General features: G+C 33.0%; 8 protein-coding genes across 11 annotated transcripts; 5 read left to right on the top strand and 3 right to left on the bottom strand.

Annotated features, from left to right (window-relative positions):
• Window positions 1–621: 621 nt before the first annotated feature.
• On the top strand, window positions 622–1,158 carry OCT59_029673 (uncharacterized protein; the record flags this gene model as incomplete). Its single annotated transcript, XM_066145506.1, has 1 exon — window positions 622–1,158. One exon carries the CDS (start codon window positions 622–624, stop codon window positions 1,156–1,158), a length of 537 nt encoding a protein of 178 aa, XP_065994813.1.
• A 719-nt stretch (window positions 1,159–1,877) lies between these two features.
• Window positions 1,878–2,345, bottom strand: OCT59_029672 (uncharacterized protein; the record flags this gene model as incomplete). The annotated part of the gene is made up of 1 exon (XM_066145495.1): window positions 1,878–2,345. The coding sequence occupies one exon, from the start codon at window positions 2,343–2,345 to the stop codon at window positions 1,878–1,880; it is 468 nt and encodes a 155-aa protein (XP_065994812.1).
• A 2,045-nt stretch (window positions 2,346–4,390) lies between these two features.
• OCT59_029671 (uncharacterized protein) lies at window positions 4,391–5,806 on the top strand. Of its 3 annotated transcripts, XM_025318679.2 has the most exons (5): window positions 4,391–4,469; window positions 4,566–4,640; window positions 4,742–4,801; window positions 4,918–5,009; window positions 5,073–5,806. In XM_025318679.2, the coding sequence occupies exons 1-5, from the start codon at window positions 4,414–4,416 to the stop codon at window positions 5,684–5,686; spliced, it is 897 nt and encodes a 298-aa protein (XP_025175549.1). In that variant the 5' UTR covers window positions 4,391–4,413; the 3' UTR covers window positions 5,687–5,806. The 3 variants fall into 3 exon arrangements, with proteins under 3 accessions (XP_025175549.1, XP_065994810.1, XP_065994811.1); XM_066145488.1 differs by lacking the exon at window positions 4,391–4,469 and having other exon boundaries at window positions 4,530–4,640; XM_066145487.1 differs by having other exon boundaries at window positions 4,416–4,469; window positions 4,566–5,806.
• Window positions 5,807–5,812: 6 nt separating this feature from the next.
• On the bottom strand, window positions 5,813–9,880 carry OCT59_029670 (uncharacterized protein; the record flags this gene model as incomplete). Of its 2 annotated transcripts, none has more annotated exons than XM_066145479.1 (8): window positions 5,813–6,729; window positions 6,805–7,329; window positions 7,423–7,720; window positions 7,817–7,920; window positions 8,008–9,041; window positions 9,120–9,260; window positions 9,345–9,754; window positions 9,854–9,880. In XM_066145479.1, the coding sequence occupies 8 exons, from the start codon at window positions 9,878–9,880 to the stop codon at window positions 6,308–6,310; spliced, it is 2,961 nt and encodes a 986-aa protein (XP_065994808.1). In that variant the 3' UTR covers window positions 5,813–6,307. The 2 variants fall into 2 exon arrangements, with proteins under 2 accessions (XP_065994808.1, XP_065994809.1); XM_066145480.1 differs by lacking the exon at window positions 9,120–9,260 and having other exon boundaries at window positions 5,959–6,233; window positions 6,385–6,729; window positions 8,008–9,004; window positions 9,479–9,754.
• A 948-nt stretch (window positions 9,881–10,828) lies between these two features.
• Window positions 10,829–12,196, top strand: OCT59_029669 (uncharacterized protein). The gene is made up of 3 exons (XM_025318681.2): window positions 10,829–11,300; window positions 11,391–11,401; window positions 11,482–12,196. The coding sequence occupies exons 1-3, from the start codon at window positions 10,845–10,847 to the stop codon at window positions 11,996–11,998; spliced, it is 984 nt and encodes a 327-aa protein (XP_025175552.1). The 5' UTR covers window positions 10,829–10,844; the 3' UTR covers window positions 11,999–12,196.
• Window positions 12,140–13,801, bottom strand: OCT59_029668 (uncharacterized protein). The gene is made up of 8 exons (XM_025311058.2): window positions 13,634–13,801; window positions 13,492–13,555; window positions 13,339–13,427; window positions 13,190–13,267; window positions 13,012–13,115; window positions 12,760–12,948; window positions 12,496–12,686; window positions 12,140–12,415 (listed from the first exon to the last, which is right to left on the bottom strand). The coding sequence occupies exons 1-8, from the start codon at window positions 13,759–13,761 to the stop codon at window positions 12,200–12,202; spliced, it is 1,059 nt and encodes a 352-aa protein (XP_025175553.1). The 5' UTR covers window positions 13,762–13,801; the 3' UTR covers window positions 12,140–12,199.
• A 132-nt stretch (window positions 13,802–13,933) lies between these two features.
• OCT59_029667 (uncharacterized protein) lies at window positions 13,934–15,313 on the top strand. The gene is made up of 4 exons (XM_025318682.2): window positions 13,934–14,355; window positions 14,489–14,764; window positions 14,837–14,905; window positions 14,986–15,313. The coding sequence occupies exons 1-4, from the start codon at window positions 14,002–14,004 to the stop codon at window positions 15,001–15,003; spliced, it is 717 nt and encodes a 238-aa protein (XP_025175554.1). The 5' UTR covers window positions 13,934–14,001; the 3' UTR covers window positions 15,004–15,313.
• Window positions 15,314–15,528: 215 nt separating this feature from the next.
• Window positions 15,529–17,819, top strand: OCT59_029666 (uncharacterized protein; the record flags this gene model as incomplete). Its single annotated transcript, XM_025318683.2, has 8 exons — window positions 15,529–16,164; window positions 16,243–16,407; window positions 16,483–16,637; window positions 16,762–16,841; window positions 16,915–16,999; window positions 17,086–17,371; window positions 17,493–17,642; window positions 17,712–17,819. 8 exons carry the CDS (start codon window positions 15,529–15,531, stop codon window positions 17,817–17,819), a joined length of 1,665 nt encoding a protein of 554 aa, XP_025175555.2.
• Between the last annotated feature and the right edge of the window lie 310 nt (window positions 17,820–18,129).

The raw sequence follows: 18,129 nt of genomic DNA, 5'->3' as shown, positions 1-18,129 counted from the left end.
TTTTGTTCGTAATTATAAAAAATTGGAATGGTGGAACCAGTTATTTATATCGATCCTCAAAAAGCTCATGATTTAGACCGGCATCTTGCTTTGCAAAAAATATATTATCGTCCTGAAGGTCTTTATCAAAATGTTAAGGGATTATGGGATGCTTGTAAAAAAGCCGGCTACAGCTTTCCATTTATTGATATAAAAAAATGGCTTGAGGGCCAAGCAATGTATCAAATTTTTCGTCCTTCACCAAAGCATATACCTTATGCCAGTTACTCTAAAATCACAAAGCCAAATACTGTGCACCAATGTGATTTAATCGAAATACCATATGATGAAGATGTGGATACAAATTTACTAGATGATGGTCCAATATATTACTATGTACTATTGGTTATAGACTGCGCGACTAGATATAAAGATTTCATTTTTTTAACATCAAAGAGCAGTGAGGAAGTTGCGGAAGCATTTAAGAGTATATATAATAATCCCGATAAGCCTCTCAACTGGCCTCAAAAATTGCAATGTGATAAGGGCACTGAGTTTATGGGATACGTAACTTTATTAATGGATGAACATGGCGTTGAGATCCGAAGAATTATAGCACGTTTCAGGCATACAAACTTGGCTATGGTCGACCGTTATGCTGGATTATTCGAATTAAGAGTTTTTAAAAATCAGTATTCGATAGAGTTTCTCCTGCCTACTGGTAAGCGCTGTAGAGAATGTGAACGATTTGCAAGGAGAATTGTTGATAATATGAATGATACTCCAACCCAGCTAATTGGAATGAGTCCTAATGATGCCACAAAGCTTGAGCGGATATATTCCAAACCATCTGTAAAATATAATCGCCCAATAGGTATTGATGAACCACAACTACTAAAGAGTACTACTGTCCGATTCTTGCTTGCTCCTGGAGAATGGGAAAATGATCCTTTCAAAAGACGCAGAATAACAGATCCGATATGGTCTCCTAGCCTACATAAGATCCAGAGAATTGTTGTTGGAAAGAATCCTTCCATGCCTGTTTTATATTACTTAGATGAATCAGGACCTCAACGCCCTTTTGTGAGAGAGCAATTGATGCATATTAAGGAAAAGCCCATGTTACCTCCTAGGTGGGTATTGGGAGATAACCAAATGCATACAAGGCGCCCCTTATAAAAGTTTCTAAATCTACTACACAGTAAGGGATTGTAATAAGGATTACTCCTTCCCGATGACATAACGCTCTCTTTTCCCAATCACGCCAGATTTGTGCGTCTAGATTCATCTGATCTTGTGGGTGAAAAAAAGGGACGATTTGGTAATGTTGATTGCCACTATATTCAAAGGCCAAGCCTAACTCTTCATTGTATCCATCTAGATGTAATCCCTCCAAGAATTTAGGCTTTCGGGGTGGAAATTTTTTATGTAATAAATCCTCAAATATATACCGGCATGTTCTTTCTGGTATATTAGGACAAATATTGCACCATCTATAATTCTGTTTCATATTTTTATATGGTGCCTCCCATTGATGGCCTTTTTTACATGCCCATAAATATGTATTAGGACTAACTTTAGCTAAGCATCTTCCTTCACGCTTTTGGGCATATGCCAAAGCTTTAGTGTTAATATCATCTTGCATTTTATAGGTACAATAGAATATCACGTACAGAAATTTGCGGTAGTGATCATTAGCTCTGGACTGGTTTGGTCAGAAGAATCGATCTGGATATATGCAAATCCAGGTGCAAGTTCGAAAGTAAAATTAAACTTGGCTACTACTATTGCATAAGTAAAAAAATAAATATCGCCAATATTCTTAGCAGGAAGTAGCAATTTTGGCTAAGAGTACTTGACAATACAGCTCAACAATCTTGTCTATATATTCGCTCTTTTTATGTATTATTGATATTATCAAGTAGATCGATATCTTTTAACAATTTTTTCGTTTGTTTATAAAGATTTTGCCATTGTACATGAAATTTGTTTCGTAAGACAGAAGACTTAATAAGACAGGGAAGAATACTTGTAAGATTATTTATATGAGATTTGATTACTGCATGAACATTTGCAATTTCTTCTCCTGCTGTAATCCAATCATAACGCGGAGTATAGAGAACTGTATAAATACGGGTTATTTCTTGTTCACTACAGTCTAGCCAATATTTGATAAAATCAAGATCTTCACGAAATTCCCTTTCTTTTTGCTTTAAAATAACTCGAAATGCTTCAGAATTCCATTGATGATTCACAATAAGACAGGAATATAGTATATCCTTAATCTTGAGATTACTAAAAATTAATTCAAGCAGTTCAGAACAAATAAATGGGCTAGGCCCAGCATTTTTTTGCGCAAGAAGCATGGTGTATATGCAAGAAAGCAGTATAAAATAACAGAGAAACTAGCAAAGTTCAAAATAAAAATTCTATATAATTTTGAGCGAATATGCTTGCTAGCGTGGGCAAAATACTGGGTCAGTAGTAGTACCCCAAAGTAATCAATATAATAATGCCTAAAAGTAATCGATGTAGTAGTACTCCAAAGTATTTCAGAGTAGAAACTATACAGGAACAAGAGCTAGAAGGCGAAAACAAGCAAGTTTATGGTAACCCACTCAAGCAGAATTATATATAGGAAAGAAAAGAGAAATTTCACTTGAGTGGCCTACCACCGATAGGCAGGAAAGAGACCGGAAAGGCAGAAAGGTTCAGGAGAATACACGAAAAAAGATATGAAAGCGATATAGCCTGAACCAATTCGACATTTCGCATGAGCCTTACACAGCAATCAGAAAGGGCATATAAAGGGCGGGATTGCAAGAATGGGTACAAATTCGGCACTTCGTGCCTCATCCTCGGCAATCAAAAGGGCATGGAAGGCAGGATTGCACATCTAGGTCACCAATTCGGCACTTCGTACCTCATCCCTGGCAATCAAAAAGTGAGGGAATGAATTGTGAAATATCTTCGGCAAATAGATGGATTGCAAATTCGGCACTTTGTGCCTTATCCGGCAATTAAGAAATGGCAAAGCAACTATGTGAGGGTGTTCCGGCATCAGAATAGTATCACGTGACTGGCACAGTAAGGCGCAGTATAGATTCGCTTAATTTTGCTTAGCACTATAATCCATATTTTTTTCCAAAACTTTGAGACGCAATAACTCGGCATCCAGGCATCCAATTCATGCGATCTTAGCATTATTGGAAAGCTCTCAACGTCCTCTTTCAAACGACCACAAAACCGCACGAAGCTAATCACAGGAAGCCAAGATATTCTGCCCTAAAGATCGGCCAGAAATTATGCAATAGTGCCGGCCAAAATCTGATCCGCAAATTAATTGCGCCACCCGACGATTTTTTTACACCATTTCAGCAACTTAAAAGGCCAGCAAATGGGCTACACCCTCGACCTCAAATATGGCAACCAAAAGGGTCATAGAGTGGAAAACCCAACTTTACTCCTATACAATTGTTAAAAGGCTCCAGAATGGAAAAACAAACCTCTGCCCTGTTTAGCAACCAAACAGTCACAGACCAGTGAAAACAGATGGATAGCAATAAAGCATCAGAAGGGGCATAGACACGTAAAAATAAGTAAGTATGCATCAATATCTATAAGTAGGCATCACTATGGTGTAAGTAGATAGATTAAGTAGGCATCACTATAATTATAGTGATGCCTACTTAATCTATCTACTTCTCTTTTGAGTTTTTGTTACCAAAGAGCTGCTAACATTTTTTTTTCCAGCTTATGCTTTATAGATATTATAATTTGAAAAAGAGTTTGGCTGGATTGATCCTTTATGGGTGTAGAGTTTAAAATTTTTGGTTTAGTTAGTAGTATTATATGCCCATTTTTTTTTTAATAAAACATGAGCTAGCTCTTTAAATAATATGGGTTATTTGCAAGTTATTTATGATATCATAAACTATTATATAAGTCTGATAAAACAGTTACTTAGTACAAAGTGCCCTTGTAACTGTAGCATTATCGTGCCTTGCAAATTTGCAGATCACTAAGCCGCAATATTGTGTTGATTTCAGAAATCAACTAGGAACTCGTGTATTTGTCACCTTAATTTGTCATGCGTTTAATTTCTTAATGCCATAATGCTGGCCAAAGGTCACGTGAAGGTAGAAAATAAACGTCCGCCATTTTTAGTAACAGACTATTGATACTTTTGCAATAATATGTTAAAAATTTCGATAAATAATTTTATTTAAAATCGAAGCATAATAAAACAATGTTATTACACAAAAGACAGGTAATATTAAAAAAAAAAACTTTATATTAAAGGACATTTTCGTAATGATTATCAGTCGAGTTTGCTCTCGACTTTTTATTGGAATATTTTGTGTAACCTTAAGGAATTCTGTACATGCACCCGAACAGGATAACTTTAGTCATTGACCTTTTTCTTCTCTTTCTATGGACTCATTGTATAGACGTCGTATTCCAACAGGGCACGTGTCATTTGACGAGTTGTACGTAGACAAAAAAAAAAGAAAGTAAAATTTTATTTGTGTCGCGTAAGATATTTTTCTAATTTTGGCTGTTATATTACAATAATTGCGATGTAGATATGTGAAGTTTTTCGGCGATATTCCCGAAGAACAAAATTCGCGGGTATCCCAAAGTGAATCATTTGAGTCCCTGTATATAATTCTCGAATTAAAGTTGAATTGATAACATTTCTGTAATTAATTCAGTTCTGAAATTAGTCATTTTTATATTCTTTATATTCTGGAATATTTAGGTACCAAAAGTATCATGAAAATGCGAAAGATGTAAGTTGTCAACGCATGTTTGATGACTTGTAGGTATTTCTTTTTACTAAATTAGGTGCTTTTACTTTTAAACTTCTCCCCTCAAATTCTATTTCATAAATAGCTTTTTTAAGATATTTAATTACTGTGTGATTTTAATTTTCAGGTATTTAAAATATGTAGATAAATTACGAGTTTTTAGCGGAGGCGGCGATTCAAATGATTTTGTTTATACTCTCATTGATGATTCTTCAAATGGTAATATTATTAAGCATGTGGTTTCCATTTTTAAAATAGAACTAATACAAGTTTATTTTTAAGATTCTATTTCTTCAGTATCAGATAAATCAACACACGAATTAACTTCACAAAAATATTCAAACGTTACACCTTACCAAAAAACACAAATATCACAAAAAGGAAATAGTTATATGTCTAAAATAAATTCAATACAAAAAGTTGATGACTTTTTAAGACTTCTCCCTATTACGAATCCACCTCAGAATGAAGTTTCAATTTCATGTTCTTCAGAAGTCAAACAAAATTTTAATTCTTCCTCCTTTTCACCAAAAAGTCCAATTATTCAAACTCCCGAAAAAATACGGACTAGAAGTTCAACGCGTCTTGACTCAAGCTCGTCATCAAAAATACCTCTAATCATTAGAAATACTGGTTCATCTAGAATTTTACGTAACCATCGATCAAAGTCTTCTGGTAACAATATTGATGATTTACCAGCTCTGATTACACCAGCAAATAAATTTGGAAATAAACTTATTGACTCTTTAAAACATAAAGATAATAACAGCAAAAAGAGTAATGTTAAAGAAACAAACGGTATAAAAAAATTCTCATTAATTAATAATTTTGATGATGAGGATGATCATTCAAAGAAGAAGGTAAAGCTAAATCGTTCGAAAAAAAACTTAGTATAGGTTGTAGTGAATTTACCGTTAAATTCAATAAAATAATACTCTGCGGAAACTTTATCAGGAAATTTGACACATTTATTTCTTTATGTAATAAAAATTATTTTACTCATAATTTAACAATTTGATTTTAAATATTTTTTTTTTATTTATGCTTTATCTTTCAAATAGACGATAAAATAATTAACTTAATGATAATGATAATATATGCCTATTAGTCAAATTTTTTGTATAGAGGTACAAAGAAAAAAAAAAGAAAAATACAAGTAAAACCAATATTAATCGATCATGAAGAATGTCACTTCATATCTAATAATCTGATATGCCTTCTGTACATGAATTTATTTTTTGATAATACCTGTATTTTTTTTAATAATAACACAAAATAAATCATTTCAATTCTTCCTCTAAAAAAATCTTATTGCTAGATACAAAACTACATAATATTTACAACTATTGAAAAAATGAATTTTTAAAACAATAAAGAGAATATTTACTGAAAAAATAGCATTCCCAAAACGCCGTAATAGGATCCTAATTAGTTAGTTGTTTTCTTTCCGTAGAATAAATGATTGAAATGATTTAAAAATTATTATTTTTTTATGGTTTGAATGAGTAGAAAATGAATTATTGCTGTCTCCCACTTAACGTAACTCCGTGAGAAACATTCATCAACGATTGTTGATGATGTTTTTCATAGTTACCTTCAATGTTCGTTTTGTTATTTGTTGATGTATTTGATGTTGGTGATAAATTTATTGTCGAAGCGGGAGCTTGTCCACTTGATGTTGGAGGACTCCCATTGCTTGTTTTCACCAATGGTTCCCATGTTTTAATTTTAAATCGAACCCCCCTGAAAGATTGAACCGCCTTGCTCGCTTCGCGCGCATTCCTGAAAATTGCAAGAATAGTTGGCTTTTTGTTCGGTGAATTATTCGAAGGACTAACACGCTTGATGGTCGCATTCAATAATACAATGTCCATAAGATCATCAGATTCAGCAAAATCGTAAAGTTCAAGTATGTGATTTGGTTTTTGTGGTTCATTGGCTAAAAAATAAGGGCATTATTTTCAATACATCATATAATATCACCAAATTAGTAATAATATAATTATTATATTACCTTCGCTTGGTTTAACACCTTCATACGGTACTTGCATAGAATAGTCAAATAGAAGTGAACCATCTTTATTATTCTTTTTATTGCTATTATTATTGTTACCCGATGGTGATGTGGACGATGCTCGATTGTGATGGTGGTGATGATTGTTATGATTGTTATGATTGTTATGATGATTTCTGCTTTGCTGAGAACTGTTCGACGAAAGGCTTAGAGAACGCATCATAGTACCATCCACAACAGAATTATTGCTAGCATTATTGTTATTGTTATCGTTCGTATTCTTACGGCGATTATTAGAATTATTATGGTTTGGTGGCAATGTCGTTACCTTTGTTCTTGTCGTTGATCCTCCAGACCACGGCATTGAAGAAGAATTATTATTACCTGATGGTGAAACAACCTTGGATGACATAGCTGGCTGAGTAGGTCTTGGGGGTAGTGATGATACAAATGTAGGCGGAACAGGTGATACTTGAATTGCGTTGTTAGCTGGCAATGATGCAACGGGAGCTTTATTATAAGGGGCTGTAGTTGAGGTAGGAAGATTGTTAAGATTGTTTGGATTGTTTGGATTGTTTGGATCAAATAGCTCCGATGACTTTGGAGGTCTTATTGCACCTGTTGTTGTCATATTTGGTTGTGTTGGTTGAGGTGCAAATCCCATAATAGGTGGTGGCACCATGCGCTGCATATTCACGTATTCTTGAGGAATCGGTCCCGGAAATATTTGATTACCATTATTGTTACGACGTGGCCCCGATGGCTGTCCTGACATTGGAGAAGGTATCATTCCTGGATACATGTGGGGAGGTATTATTGGCATTCCTGGCACATTCTGAACTGAAAACTCATTCGATGTCTGCGATTGATTAAAAACTTGGGAATCAGGGGGATTGTTCCAGACAGAATTAAATAACTATTTTAGATATAATGTTGATGGCAATGTAAAAATTGTTAGAATAATTTATTATTCTTCCTAACTTCAAAAATACATTTATGATAAATTATATACCGGAACGTCACGCTGTTGAGATTGAGGATTAAACGAAGTTCTGTTTGTTCTTTTCTGTTCTGACTGGCGATCATTCATTTTATTTTCATTAATTCCTTCGTTTCCTGGCATAATTCCCCGATGAAGTTTATTAGTCCAAATAGAATTATCACCATCAAACCCAGAATGAGGAGAAATAAGAGAAGTAGTACCTTCGCGGGTCGATGAAGACTTATTTGAATTACCGTCACCTGATGACACGGAAGAAGCCACTATATGATTGGCTTCACTAACGGGTTGTGCGTAAGGATTCTGTGGATACATGTGTTTTAAGTTATTTTGAGCCTGATTTTGAACAAAATTTGTATCATTTTGCGATGCTGCTGGTCGGGGAGGTAAAAATGAATTTGGATTATTTTGTTGATGATTGAACAAAGATGAACCTCCATTTATTTCTTGAGGGGGACCATTAAACGATTCAGACCCCCATACATTTCTAACACCTGGGCGTCCATAAGGTGGGCCAAGTGCATTCCAATCAGGCATATAATGATTCGACATGTGCGGCTGCATATCGGGTGGCAAAATTGGTTGCATATGCAACATATTAACGTCATACATATTCATGGGCGTACCAAAAAATGGAGAAAAGTGTCCGGAATGCATCATTTGTGGTGGTCCAGGAAAATTCGGGATTGGACGTCCTTGCTTCATAAACATTGGAGGATTATACGGAAAAGGCTGTACTCTTGCTGGCTGTTGCTGCCGATTCTTTGCGCTATTTCCATTATTTTTATTATTAGAGGTTTTGTTATTTCCGACGGTCCTATTACCTTGCTGTGACTGTTTACCATTTTTATTATTGTTCCCATTTTTGTTGTTTTGTTGTTGATTCCCTTTGGGTTTATTGGAAGGTGATGAATCACTATTCTGGGCATCATTGGTAGTTGTAATATTGGAATTTTTTACACTAGGACTTGAATTAATAGATCCTTCTGTGTCTTCTTGCTCATTCTCCCCATTTTTTTGTTCTAAATCTTTAAATATCCTTGCTCTAGCCTTTTGATATGCAGCTTCTCGTTCCTCAATTGTTAAAATTTTGCGTTCACCTTCAGAGTTACTATCTGAATCTCCGGTAGATCTCAGTTGACCTTGAGGGTGCGTCTGCTGTCGTCTCATGATTTTCACGGATTTTTCAGGTTTCTCCTCCTCTTGTTCAAGAAGATCAGAAAATCTAAGAATAGGTCTAATGACGAATAAAATATAATGTTAAAAAAAAAATAATAATTATAGCGTGCATTATTTATTTCTTAAAAACACTTACATTTGAGTTTCTGCAGACTTATATAAGACAACAGCCTTTCCACTAGTATCAACGACATGCGATAATTTGAAATATTGTGCAACACGATGAACGATAAGTCTTTGATAGGAATTCATGGGCGGAAATTCTAATCGTGTTCGACTATTAGATTTAAACAGTTTGTAATTAAATAAATAAAAAAAATTAAATAATATACAATACATGCATCAAATAAGAATTACATACTTTTTTTCTTTTATAAACCGTTCCATTTCTTGATCTAATTTTAAGAGAAATAGTCTGTCTTTTTGGTTCTTTAGAGCAGCCAACAAGAACCCATCAAGACCTGTATTAAAATCGATTTCACCAAGATGTGCGGCTTGTTCTGGAGTTAATTCACTTTCAAGGCTTGGTGATGATGTACCAGACCTATTGGGAGTTGGTAATAATTCATACGATTGAACAACATTACTAGATCCTACAGTATTATTCGTAGGACTATTATTATTATTGGTCACATTGTTATTGTTTGGATTTCGTTTCAACAATACAATCTTCTTGACCTCGGTTGTCGAAGTTGTATTTGTTGAAGAATCATCGACGATAACATTATTGATAGGAGATGAGTTTTCAGAAACGGACTTGACAAAAGAAGGCTTTATATTTATAAACAATATTTAATTAGAAATTGTAATAAAAAAAAGTCGACTTTCAAGGTAAGTCACCATGTTTGTAAGAAGAGAATAAATTCTTACCATATTTTGGGACAAGCTCTTTGACATTCTTTGTCTAGCGCAAAAGTTTTCTGCACAGACACTTTCTAGTGAGATTGTCGGAAATTTTGATAAAAAAAAAATATATAGAAATAAAAAAAACCGAGTACTAGAGGTACTAGATAGATGTAAAAAGTTATAAAATATTTAGAGTCTATATTACACAGGTTAGTTAATTTTTTTATAGAAATAGAAATTATAAGGATTATAAAACAATATTGATAAATAATATTATATATGGTATTTAAAAATATAAGAAAAGTTGAAAGAAGAAAGTGCTTGTGCATTCGTTGTCACCATACGCCAGATCAGAAAAAGGGATTGACGCAAACACGGCAAGGAAGTCGTGGACACCAACCAATTCTTTTTATGATCAAGACATTCTCGTTGGCCTCGAAGACGGACCAATTGGTTTAATTAAGGTATAGACTCTCGAAATAGGAACGAAAGACCAATGTCTAAAAAAAGTTAATAGGAAGACGTATTTTCCGCTAAAGAAAAGTTACAAGAGTAAGAACTTTTTGTTGAAGCAGTCAACGTCTGGTTATCAACTGTAAGGACTTAATGAGTTCCTGATTAGTTGTTTGTTGTGCAAAAAAAAAGAATAAAAGAAAAAAATAAAATTGTGATTTCCTGTTGTATAATTGCATTAAACCAATGGGATTCAGGATTTATTAGTAACTATGGGATGATTTTGACATGATCTACATATAAAGAGAAGTTTTCGTATATCACATTTATAACGCCGCGATTTAGCGATTGTGATATGTTGTAATTTATAAGGGTACAGAAGCCAAAGATGTAACCAGAAATGGATGACTGGCCGTCAACTTCCGATTTCCGGCTTTCGTCTCCAAATAATGGATAGACAATTCACTTATTCGATTTGACTGCTAACCATATTTGCAATTAGCATTGCATTACTATTTTATTCCCGATTACGCAGATCACGATTCGAACTTTAGATTTTATAATGGCTTCGAGTTCTGAGATTACAATAGGTAGTCGTAAATCTCAACTGGCTTTAATTCAAACTAAACATGTACAACAACTGTTGGAAGCTTCATTTCCTGACCACTCGTTTCCCATCACAAGCATGACAACGATCGGTGACCAAATTCTCTCCAAACCTTTATTTCGTATCGGTGAAAAATCCTTATTTACCAAAGAACTTGAAATAGCGTTACAAAATAAAGTTGTAGATTTAGTTGTTCATAGCCTTAAAGACTTACCTACTACCCTTCCAGAGGGAATGACCATTGCAGCTGTTTTAAAACGAGAAAATCCTAGAGATGCTCTCGTCATTAAAGAAGGTTTGTTATACAAGTCAGTGGATGAACTGCCAAAAGGTAGTGTAATTGGTACTGGCAGTACCAGAAGAATAGCCCAATTGAAAGCTGCTTTCCCGGATTTAGTATTTCAGGACGTTGTATGAATTTATTTCTATTTTTAATAAAAATGTTTTAATTTGTTTAATAATTATTAATATTATAATCTTTTTGAATGCAAAAATATGAAGAGAGGGAATTTGTAAGTACCATTTTTAAATTAATTTGTTTATTATTTGTTATTTTAGTTATACAAATTTAAGAACGATTGTAATTTCTTAGAAATACAAGACTTGCAAAATTAGATGATCCAAATGGACCGTATTCTGCTCTTGTTTTAGCTGTAGCAGGTCTTGAACGTTTAGAAATGAGACATCGGATCTCTCAGATTTTTCCATCAAATGTTATGTTATATGCGGTTGGGCAAGGTGCGTTAGCTGTAGAATGTCGAGTTGATGATAAACAAATTATTGAACTACTGTCCGTGCTCGAAGATAAAGACACGAGATTAAGATGTTCAGCAGAACGTTCACTATTGCGCACTTTAGAAGGCGGATGCAGTGTTCCTATTGGTGTTAATACGGAATTCATAGAGACACAAAATGGAACACGAGAATTAAAATTATTAGGATTAGTAGCAAAACTAGATGGATCAGAAGTTATTAAAGCTGAAGCCCAAAAAAACGTTGATGAGGATGGAATCGAGGCAGCAAATGAACTTGGTAGAGAGGTTGCCGCAATTTTGATAGAAAAAGGAGCAAATAGAATATTGGAAGAATTGAAAACTTCGCGACAATAATAATTTTTTTATTATTAATAAATATTTGCAATCTTGGTTTTAAATTTCCATTAATTCAGAAGAATGATGCATGTTATATAGTTTTTTTTATATGTATCAGTGATATTACAATATATATACAATAGAACAGACAGAATAATTATTCTCTATTTTAGTTGTTTAATACAAGATGTTTTTAATTCATTTATTTCACAAACTAGGTTATTTAATTTTATTAGCTCCGCCATAGTGTAAAATTGACTCATAACAGAAGAACATGATAATGGCATTTGGTACTACTCGAATTAAATGAGCAGTCATACCACCATACATTGCTGCAATACCTTCTTCTCGAAAAATTGTCTTAGTGCATTGGATAAGTCCTTTATACTTAACTTTACCATTTTCAGGAAGTTGGCGCATACGAGTTCTAATGACCTTTTGAATTTAAATATTGATTAAAAGAATTAGTATATAAATTGAATGTTTCTTTGGTTTTCAAGTCGTATAAAACATACTTCATGAGGATAACTAATAGCAGCTGCAATAAGTTTTGATAAGGCAGCAGCAGCTAATTTGTCAAACCACTGCCATTTGCTATTAGATTGCATCAAGTTTCCAGATTCAATATGTTTACTTTTTCGTTTTTCTGCAAGTGACAATTTAAAATATTCATACGTCACCCACTGTATAGTACTTTCAGTAATACCTATTTCATCATAAGAATTGGTTATGGAATGAGAGAATATGAATCATTTAAATATTTTCCTGATAGTTAATACCTAAATATGATGCACTAAGTCCCTTGTATAATGCTCGTACACCTTCTTCCTGAATTATTTTTTTAACACAATCAAAAGAATTTTTGTATTTAATAGAAACTTGTGATGATCCAGTATTTGATGATGATTGAAGTTGCATTCGAGTTTTCACAAGCCATATTGGATTTGTTAATGTTGATGTGGTAATTCCTATTTGTAGAATTTTCTTAAATAATATGATGGAAATAAACTAACTTAAAGATTAAATTAAACCTGCTATAAGCGCGGCTGACAAGTGAATCCATGAAGTTTCTTGCCCTCCGTTCAATTCTGTTAAAAATCTCTTGCCATTACCATACGTAAAGAAATTAATTGATCTAAAAATAAAAAATATATAAAATTTAATAATTTATAAGTATTTTACAAAGTACATTAAATTCATGATAAATACCTAGATGGTATAACTCCAACCAGATTTGGACCTAACCCTTTAAATAATGCTCTAAATCCTTCTTTATGACGCACACCTCTAAAAATGAATAAAAATTCAATATAATTAATAAAAATCATAAGAAAAAAATTTGATAATAAGATTCATACTTTAAAATTTTGCCAGTTTGTACGAAATGTCCTATAATTGGGATAGCTGCTCGACCAGAATATGGCATGTTTGATTGATAATATGTTGACTAATTACAAAACAGCGTATGTTTAGATGGTTTAAAACAAAAAAAAATGTGTAAAAAAAAATACCTGTAAACGCGTTTTAACAACGTCCAAAGGCGAAGTAAGAGTTGCTCCAAACATGCCCCCAACACTGAATTTAAAAATAGAAAATTAGTGTTTATTACCAGGTTATTTCATTTAGACGGAAAGGTACTGACGAGGTACTGACCCTCCGGCCACAAAATGTAGCCAGGCCTTGCTCGTTTCTTGTCTTCGCGTAGAATTTGATTGTGGTGTGACAGAGGTTTGTGCGGGAAACTTTAAAGTTGGTTGATTATTTGCTGTTATAACAGTCATTTCTGTTATTCTCTTCAATTTCGACAAAAAGTCGAATTTTGATGGAATTTACTTATTATAGATATGTTATAAATTAAGTTTGCTCAGCAAATCAGATCGGAAATTTTAATGATCATGTGCTGATCGACAGATCTTCCAGATTATCAATCGTCATCGGGAAATTTGTGAAAAAGCCACTTTAAAATTTTTTTAAATAATAGTAAATCAACGATACCGTTAAAAGTCTTCCTTTATAACATAATGGCCAGCACAGAACAAAAAAGCGAAACCAGCGAGAAAATCAAAATTGAAGAAATTGAATCTGAAACAAAAGAAGAAGTTAAAATAGAGAGTTCTTCAAAACAGATTTCTGAAATTGAGTCTACCAGTATCAAAAAGACTTCTACTGTTACTACAGTTGTTGAATCAGAGGAAGATTCTGATGAAGATATCCCAGAATTAGAGGAGGAAGGTATTGTTCCTCCTGGTATTGCTCAAGCTGATATTGCCAAAATTCAGAGCCGCGGAGAAAAGAAGGCTCGCAAGCAAATGCAGAAGCTAGGGTTGAAAGTGGTGCCAGGAATCAATCGTGTTACCATCCGAAGGCCAAAAAACGTATGTTTAATTAAATAACAATGAAGATATTTAAGCTGTTTGGTTTAATTTTGCGTGATTTCCGACAAACATCAGTATAAATTATTTTAAATTATTATGATCAAATTGATTGATCAAATTATTTCAATATTAGATCCTCCTTGTCGTTTCTAATCCTGATGTTTATAAATCCCCCAATTCTGACTGCTACATTGTGTTCGGCGAAGCTAAAGTCGAGGATCTTAATTCTCAAGCTCAAGCTAACGCTGCTCAACAATTCCAAGCTGCCGAAACTGCGGCCTCTTCTGCTGCTCAAGATACCATTAAGATAGATGAAGCAGCTGCTGATGAAGACGACGATGAAGAAGATTTGAATATGGATGAATCTAATGTTGAGGCTAAGGATGTCGAATTGGTCATGCAACAAGCTGTATGTTGTTATTATTATTCACCCGTTTATATTATATAGCAAAATTTAAAAAATATATATATATATTTCTAGAATGTGTCCCGAGCTAAAGCAATAAAAGCGCTGAAGAATCATAATAACGATATCGTTGATGCTATTATGGTAAGTTTTATATGTTTGCAGTAATACCTAATTTTATTTATACTTATCAAATTTATTATTTAAACTAATTTCTATTTTAGTCCGTACAGCTTCCATAAAATTATTATCCCATTCATTATTTTATTAGTGTGGTTGTGATGTTTAAAATTACAAATTTCTGCAATGTAAAATAAGCGAAGACTTAATGATTCCTGTTATTATTATTTTATGAATATAAAAAATAGTTTATTATTATTTTTAAAAAAAAGATTTTCATATTCTTGAAGATAAAATTTCTAAAAGGACTTTTTGCAAATAAAGAACAGCAAAATTTTTGGTTAATCACGTGGGTTACATGCATGTACGTAGCATGTGTAATATAATAACGTTACGTGTGGTGTGATTCAACAAATAAATTAATGCCTCTTAAATTAACGATATTTATGATCTCTAATATTCTATTTAATTAGAAAACAATAAGTTGAAAAATCTACTGAAATTTTTTAAATGTTCATTTAGGTGCAAAAATATAGGTTAAATAGAAATCATTAGAAAAGTCGACAATCTTAAACGGTAGATCACATTTCTGAGAACTCATATTTTTTTTAAACTTTAAATCTCCAGCTTACGCTTGTTAGCTTTAAATGGCAGCCACTTCGAACGAATGTAAAGGCTTTTTAGTTGTAGAAGGACAGTATACTCTAAGAGACGACATTATACTTGATACTAGCGCACCAAATTTGACCGGTGGGACGTTAGTTTCTGTAGTTTCGGTTAAATACAAAGAATACCCAACTCAGCCAATTTCATCCAATGGAGAAAATACTGTTGCTACAGTTGATCGCGTTGGTGAACAAATTGCTAATAATCGATCTTCTGGTACAGAAAACACACTAGTGGTTGATATGGACGATTCTTTAGATTTAGAAAAGTTACAATCACATTCTGAACCTTTATCACCAACTGTGGAAAGTATTGGATTTACTTTCACAAACCAATTATCACCGATGTTAAAATCTCCCTTGAATAGCTTGAATAGTAATGGATCAATTCCAACATCAATCGAGGGAAAGAAGGAGGATGATATGTTTTCATTTTTCAATCCTGTGAAGCGAAAAAAAGCAAGGAGTAATATTACCAAGACGACATCATCATTTGTGGCAAAAATTATTCAGAATGATAATTTAACAAAGATATTAGCGAATCGACAGAATGAAGATACATATTTATTTTTTAACTCGGGACGGACATTTTGCTGGACTGATTTGACAAAGCCAAAGGTATTATTGGATTGAAGTTGTGTCGAAGTTGTATTATCATTATATACACACACCTTGAAAACTATTTTTTATTGTCAGGAACCTTTGTCTCGGGTAATCTTTACCAAGGCACATCCAATATGTCATGATGTGAATCAGCTTACCCGCTCTTGTGACCATTTGGATGTTATTATCGGATTTTCATCTGGTGACATTATTTGGTTCGATCCGCTATGTAATAAATATGATCGACTTAACAAGCAGGTATTTTCCAAAAATTTAATAATTTTAATAGATCTAGTTATTATTTAATTTCTGAGAAAATTATATCTTCCGTAGGGAGTAATAAATAATTCATCTGTTACTATGGTTAGATGGATGCCAGGATCTGAAAATCTCTTTATGGCATCTTATTCAGATGGATCGATAATTATATATGATAAAGAAAAAGATGATCAATCATTTACTGCATCTACAGGAAATGAAGAAGAAAGGTGGGTTAGTGAATAGTTTAAGTTAAATAAATATAGATAAATAATAATGTATCTTAATAATAACATCGCATGATATCTTATTAATTTGAAGTAATAATAAAATCTTTTTGGATCGCATCTAAAGATTCCGTGTATCACGACCATCTAAAAATGCTAAGCATAATCCTGTATCACATTGGCAAGTTTCGAAGAAATCCGTAACAGGTAAAATTTCTTTAAAATTTTAATTATTATTTGTGTATTACCTATAAATTAACATTTTGGGTTATAATATTAGCGTTTGCATTTTCTCCTGATTGTCAACATGTTGCAATTGTGTCCGTGGATGGCTGTCTACGAATAATAGATTTTGTACAAGAAACGTATGTAGTTTACAAATCTTACAAGATAAATTATAAAGTTAAATAATAGAAATATAATTTTTTTTAAATTTTATTTTAAATTTTAGTTTATACGATACATACAGTAGTTACTTTGGTGGGCTCTTGTGTGTATGTTGGAGTCCTGATGGTAGGTATGTATTGACAGGCGGTCAGGATGACCTGGTTACCATATGGGCTTTTCGAGAACAACGTATTGTAGCACGATGTCAAGGACATCAGTCCTGGGTAACTGGGGTGTCTTTTGACCCCTGGAGATGTGACGAACGTAATTATCGCTTTGGTTCAGTAGGAGAGGACACAAAATTATTATTGTGGGATTTCAGTGTGAGCGCGTTACACAAGCCTAAGAGCGTATGTTGATATTGTTTCCAAACATCTTTTATGTAATTTATGTCTTTTTGTTATTTTTATTTTTTATTTGGTATATTCTATTTTCTTCATGACATTTTTCTTACCTTGGTTTTGTATTTAGCCGGGTAGTCACCGTAGGGCTAGTTTAGCATCGCAATCACATGCAACTACAGTCGCGTTAAGGCGAAATATAGTTGAACATGAGCTTACAAAAAACACGGTTCATCCATGTTTACCCAGATCAGAAGTGGCTATTTTACAACCAGTTATGGTGAGTTATAGGATTGCGTTTTAATTAAATGATAACTAATACATGTCTAATTGATATAAATTATTTCAGGCAAAGTCAATTGATTCTGATCCATTATGTTCAATAACATTTCGTGAAGATTCCATCATAACAACCTGCCGAAAGGGACATATTAAATTTTGGATAAGACCCTCTTAAAAAAACATTACATTTAAGTATATCAAGGTAAAGAAAATTTGATTTGATGACATTTATGAATATCTCTTGAAGTGTATTGTAGTGGTTGAGGTTTCAAGGTGTGTTTATTATATTTTTCTTACTTCACTATCAATTATACTTATTTAATTTTATAATTTGTCTTTAGATTTAATATGATTATTATTTTATTTTATTTATTTATTTTTATTGATTGTTAAATAGCTAATTTATAACAATTCTTTCCTTGGTATTACCATTATTATGAACTCAAATTTTTTTAAAAAAAATATTCGTCATAAAGCTAGATACC

The sequence above is a fragment of the Rhizophagus irregularis genome, chromosome 9 (genome assembly GCF_026210795.1).
Source record: "Rhizophagus irregularis chromosome 9, complete sequence".
Lineage (NCBI taxonomy): Eukaryota > Fungi > Glomeromycota > Glomeromycetes > Glomerales > Glomeraceae > Rhizophagus > Rhizophagus irregularis.
Note: the sequence above shows the minus strand (reverse complement) of the source record. Positions and strands in the feature narration are given on the sequence as shown.